The 5,684-nt window shown below is 31.1% G+C and overlaps 1 protein-coding gene across 2 annotated transcripts in view; it reads left to right on the forward strand.

Annotated features, from left to right (window-relative positions):
* Positions 1-5,684, forward strand: part of LOC107672281 (N-terminal EF-hand calcium-binding protein 2-like) — a 104,042-nt gene that overhangs the window by 8,824 nt on the left and 89,534 nt on the right. For both annotated transcript variants that reach the window (XM_016465413.1, XM_016465414.1), the window contains exon 2: positions 1,309-1,333. In XM_016465413.1, the coding sequence (XP_016320899.1) occupies positions 1,309-1,333 (25 nt within the window). The remainder of the gene's footprint in view (positions 1-1,308; positions 1,334-5,684) is intronic.

Here is a 5,684-nt window from a genome sequence, read left to right on the forward strand (position 1 = left end):
GCAATTACCTCTTTTATTTTTTATTCAGTGGCGGAAACGGGCTTCCGTGTTGGAATCATGCAGATAAGTAATGAAAAAAAATTGGGAGTGGGGTGGGGGGTGTTCAGGGTGATGCTGGTTACTGCATGATGATTGAGATTGCGAAATGGTCTTAAGCAATTAACTAAATAAACTGTGAAAAGGTTATGTTTTCTTATACATTATGGCATTATACAAATGTGAGTAGAATCAGCGCTGAAACGTGTTACTCGTGTTTCAGTGTCACCTGATCATTCCAATCATACTAATATGCTGATTTGCTGCTCAATAAACATTTACTCTTTACAACATTTTTGTGGAAATAATGATACCACTCAAACATTTGTGGTAAGATTTTTTTTTTAAAAGAGAGAAATTAATAATGTTATTCGTCATACATTAAAGAGATGAAAAGTGAGTGAAGACATTTAAAATGTTTCAAAAGATTTCTATTTAATAAATGTTATAATAAATGTAATAAATATATTTGATAAATGCAAATAAATGCTGTTCATTGAAATATCTATTTATCAGAGAATCCTGAAAAATGAAATGCATCACCATTTCAAGCAGCACAACTGTTTTCTACATTGATAATAATCAATAATCAGGTACTTTAATAATAACAATTGTATTAATACTTATTATATTATTATCATTATTATTAAATGTTGCTTTTTATTTTTACAGGACAATAGTATATATTATTACAATATAAGATATATCTTTTAATGTGATAAAATATATATTTTTAAATAATAAGTTCTGGGGGCATGGTCAGGTTTTCCTGCTTCTTTGTCTCTAGCTGATCACATGCCTGTATAATATCATTTGTGTTGGTGGTCTTCTGAATGCAATGTAAAGATTAATCATTGCACCATATTAAGGGCCAAGGTATCATGCAGTTGAATTGCAGTCAGCCTATCTATAGAACCAGCGTCTCCTTTAATAGCTCTTCTGAGTAGGTTGACTGACACTGAACTCTACAGAGAGACGCTTTTATTAATTACTTTTATCCATCTTTTCTAGCATGTACTTTATTTTTCTGCAGCCAGTGTCTAAAAATAATTGTTGTATGTACATTTAAGATTAGACAGCTGTATAATAATAAGTTTAGTGCTGAAATCAAACAGGTTTCCGATATTAAACTTTGATTAGCAGTTGATCAGGTTTTTGGATGAATTATTTGACGGTTTAGGTGAATTATAATGATAATGTGAATTATAAATGAATAATAATTGTTATTAATATATTGTATTTCTGTATGTGTGTGTATGTGTATAATTTCAGATTTTCCGGAGAGCTGATAAGGATGGTGAGTGTAATCTGCTTTATACCATGTCATCTTGAATGTGTTTCTCAGACTCTGTTCTGTTCTAAAGATGAAATCATGTTCATGTTTTGAAATTCATGTTTCATTCACTACACTAGTGCTCAAAAGTTTGAGGTTGGTAAGATTTTTTAATGTTTTTGAAAGAAGTCTCTTATGCTCACCAAGGCTGCATTTATTTAATAAATATACAGTAAAATAGTAATATTGTGAAATATTTTTACAATTCAAAATAACTGTTTTCGATTTTAATATATTTATAAAATGTAATTTATTCCTGGAATTCAAAGCTGAATTTTCAGCAGCCATTATACCAGTCTTTAGTGCCACATGATCCTTCAGAAATCATTCTAAAGGCGTCTTTACACAGCCAAGTTAAGGCTGCTCTGTGCCTGAAAATTCTGTGTAAAGACACAATGTCTCATAAAAGCCAGACTAAATTATACTTGCTCTGAGTTGAAGTACTGTATAAAAGTGCAATTGGTATGTAAATCAATTTATGCCACCTCTGAGCAGCATTAAACAGTCTGTGTAAAGATGCCTAAATGCCACTTCAGAAGCACCTGTGCCATGTAAATTTAGCATTATATGCTGATTTGGTGCTCAAGAAATAATTCTTATCATAATCAATGTTGAAAAAAGAACAGCATTTATTTGAAATAGAAATCTTTTGTAACTTTATAAATGTTTTTACTGTTATTTTCATCACATTAATGTGTCTTTGCTACATAAAAGTAATATTTTCTTTCAAAGGAAAAAAAAAATCTTACTGTCCCCAAACTTTTGAATGGTAGTGTACATCATTTCATAAAATATACAGCTATTATAGCTTTACACAACACTGAAGAACTTGACCATCTGTCCTCACACGGTTCTGACAGCTGAAAAGACAGAAAGTGAAGAAACGTTCCAGGAAAGACTATGCAAATGTGCTGCTTTACACATAATCTTTTAAATAATTCCCATTTGCGGGGCTTATTAGAAGTTTAGTTCTTTTTGTTCTCAGATGCCTGTCCAGTATGATTTCTGCATGGTATTAGTGAAATATCATCTGCTAAGAAAATCTATGCATAATGCACCAGCTAGTGATTTGCGTTTGCTGGATGTTCTAAAATGATTTTTCCTATATTGTAATGCAAATTAAATTGCAGCAAAATTTTCACATGTATTTGCTAATTGATTATAGATTAGTCTCATTTTGCAAATTAGACTCTTTATCCATATTCATACCCTGTGTCCGCAGAACAATTATGATTAAGAAGAAAGGCTTCATTACAAATTTTGCAATGCTCAAATTTATGTATGAGAAGATACTTATTACTCTACAGTACATTTCATCCATTTGTACTGTAATGTAGTTTTCTGTATGGTTCTGTCTTGTCCGTCATTATCAGCATAGACCTGGTCTCATCTGGTCTAAATGTTTGGATTGAAATGAAATATACATATATAAAACTTTTTTTTATTATTTCTTTTTAAAAGGAAAACACCACTCTAGTTCTTGTACCTGGGCTTAAAAGAGAGTCGATACAAATAGCAGAAAGCGAAAACCTGCAACAAACCTTGTTAAAAGGAGTAGTGGCTATTTGATGTGTGGAGCTAGCGCTATTTGTGTTATTTTTAAACCACTCCCAGGGGAGCAGCTTGGTGACAGTTTTAATGAGAGAGAGAGAAAGCGAGAGGGTGGGGGAGGAAGAAGAACAAGAGTCGGGACCACAGGAGATAGGTGCCATATTTTGCAACTCTTTGGTTTTCAATCACAAGAAAACAGAGCACAGCAGGTTAATTTGCCTCCAGCGTTTAGAGCTAAACTCCTAGAAGTGAACCATTATTATCCTCTTTCTTTTCGAATAGGGCTGCATGCATAAAAGAGACAGTTCTCTCCAAAAATAATATTTTGTCATCATTTATTCACCCTATAATGTAATTTTAAACCTATACTACTTTATTTTTTCCATGGAACACAAAATAAAAATGTTCTAATTTCTGACAGTTTAATGTGACCACGACTGTCAAGCAACTCCAATATATGATATGATATGATATGATATGATATGATATGATATATGATATGATATGATATGATATGATATCATATCATATCATATCATATCATATCATATCATATAGTACTGGTCAAAAGTTTGGAATAATTAAGATTTTTTAAATGTTTTTCAATATGCTGGCCAAGGCTGCATTTATTTGATTAAAAACACAGTAAAAAAAATTGTACTATTGTGAAATATTATTACAATTTAAAAGAACTGTTTTCTATTTGAATATATTTTAAAATGTAAATGTGCTGATTTTTATTATTAGTATTAATTATTAATGTTAAAAATAGTTGTGTTGCTAAATATTTTTGTGGAAAACATGATACACTAATATTCAAAAGTTAGGAGTAAGATTTAGGGGAAAAAATGAAAATAAATTAATACTTTTTATTCAGTGAGGATTGATCAGAAGTGACAGTAAATATATTTATAATGCTACAAAATATTTCTATCTCAAATAAACTGTTCTCAACATTGATAATAATAAGAACCATAATTCATATTTAAGTACCAATAATAATTTATAATAAATTAGCACAAAATCAGCATATTTGAATGATTTCTGAAGGATCATGCGACACTGAAGGCTGGAGTAATGATGATGAAATTCACCTTTGCCATCACAGGAATACATTTTAAATATATTATTGAAACATTCAAATTGTATATTATTAAAACAATAAAAAAATCTAGTGTAAACAAAAAAAAATATTATTACAAATATTTGTAAAAAAATATATAAATAAAAGAACTTCATACTACTGATGCACTATATTCAATGCCTTCTGAACTTATACAGACAATATGGTACATGAATAATGACATAATTTAAATTTGTAAATGAACTTCCTTTGAAATCATGGTTTATGGATCAATTTACCTTCCAGAGTTAACCATCATATTGAGCACAAACCACACACAGAATGTCATGCCACCCTGCCGCATGTCTCTTACTGCAGAAATGATTGGTTACATCATGCGTGTGGAGCAGGCAGAGAGAATCATTAGTGTCTGTGGTATAGAGAAAATGACTTTTGGCCTTAGAGCTTTTATGCAAGCTTGGTCTGGCAGGCTCAGCCTCCTGCTTTTTGATTACCTGGTCAGTGGCCATAAATCTGCAAGGGATGTTAACATGAGAGCAGACTGGCAGAGACCTGTATGACCCACTGCCTTATCTGCATCTGCAGTTCGCCCTCCTAAATATATCACTCAGTTTAAAGGGAGAGAAAGAGCGGTACAGGTACATGTAATGGAAATTTAATTGGTTCTTTCAACTGTTTTAAATTCTGTACTGTTTCTCTGTGCAGCATTTTTACATCAAAAAGAACTTGCAGGGGCAAAGAGAGCAAAAGGGCTACAGATGGGAAAAAAGGTTACTAAAATGATACATTTAGGAGCCAAATGACTTTTTCGTTGACAAATTACAGAACCCTTTGGTGCAGTAATGCATGGTTTATACAGTATATAGGCTATGGCTATTTAAGTACAATGAAAAAAAATTAGTATAGAAATAATTTTCATTCACAAATTGCTAGTAAATTTCACAAACAATTACAAAGAAACGTGTTTTTTTTTTAGTTATATGTAATTCAGGGATTCCTAGACTTTTTATCAGCTGAAACCCTTGGATATAAAATATTTACTAGAAGTAGCCCAGTAATTTAAGGTTAAAATTTTACTAATTTAATGACACATTTACATGTCCACAGTTCTCTGATGTTAGTTAATTGTCATATGACATGCAGGTAAACACATAAATTAATCTTTTTCATAAGTGTTTTATCTTTTATCTTACATTTTTATGATTTATGATTTTTTTTTATTTAATACTCAAGAGTTTTTAGCTTTAGACTCTGATTTTATCCATTCAGAAGACATCAAACATGTTTGATATTTTGAGTCAATTTTAGAATAAATATTGTTTTCATTTGTCACATATCTTCTAGCAACAAAGCAAATGTTCGAGTTTGTTGTGTTTGGAACAACTTGAAAGTCTGGTAGTGTGAGTTCCTCAGTTGTTTAGTGTATGAGGCCAAGTTTTTTCTGCAACTATTTATAAAGTCAGAAAGTGTATGATGCCTAGTGTTTTAAAATCTGTTTAGATTGTAAAAGTCGTGCAGTGTATTACACCCTTTAGTCTGTTTCAAACTGACTCAAGAGCTAATGAGTTTGAGATTGTGAATCCTTTTCACTGACTCTTTAAAGGGGTCATATGATGTTGCTAAAAATAACATTATTTTGTGTATTTGGTGTAATGAAATGTGTTTATGCGGTTTAAAGTT

This window comes from Sinocyclocheilus anshuiensis, unplaced genomic scaffold (genome assembly GCF_001515605.1).
Source record: "Sinocyclocheilus anshuiensis isolate Anshui unplaced genomic scaffold, SAMN03320099.WGS_v1.1 scaffold997, whole genome shotgun sequence".
Lineage (NCBI taxonomy): Eukaryota > Metazoa > Chordata > Actinopteri > Cypriniformes > Cyprinidae > Sinocyclocheilus > Sinocyclocheilus anshuiensis.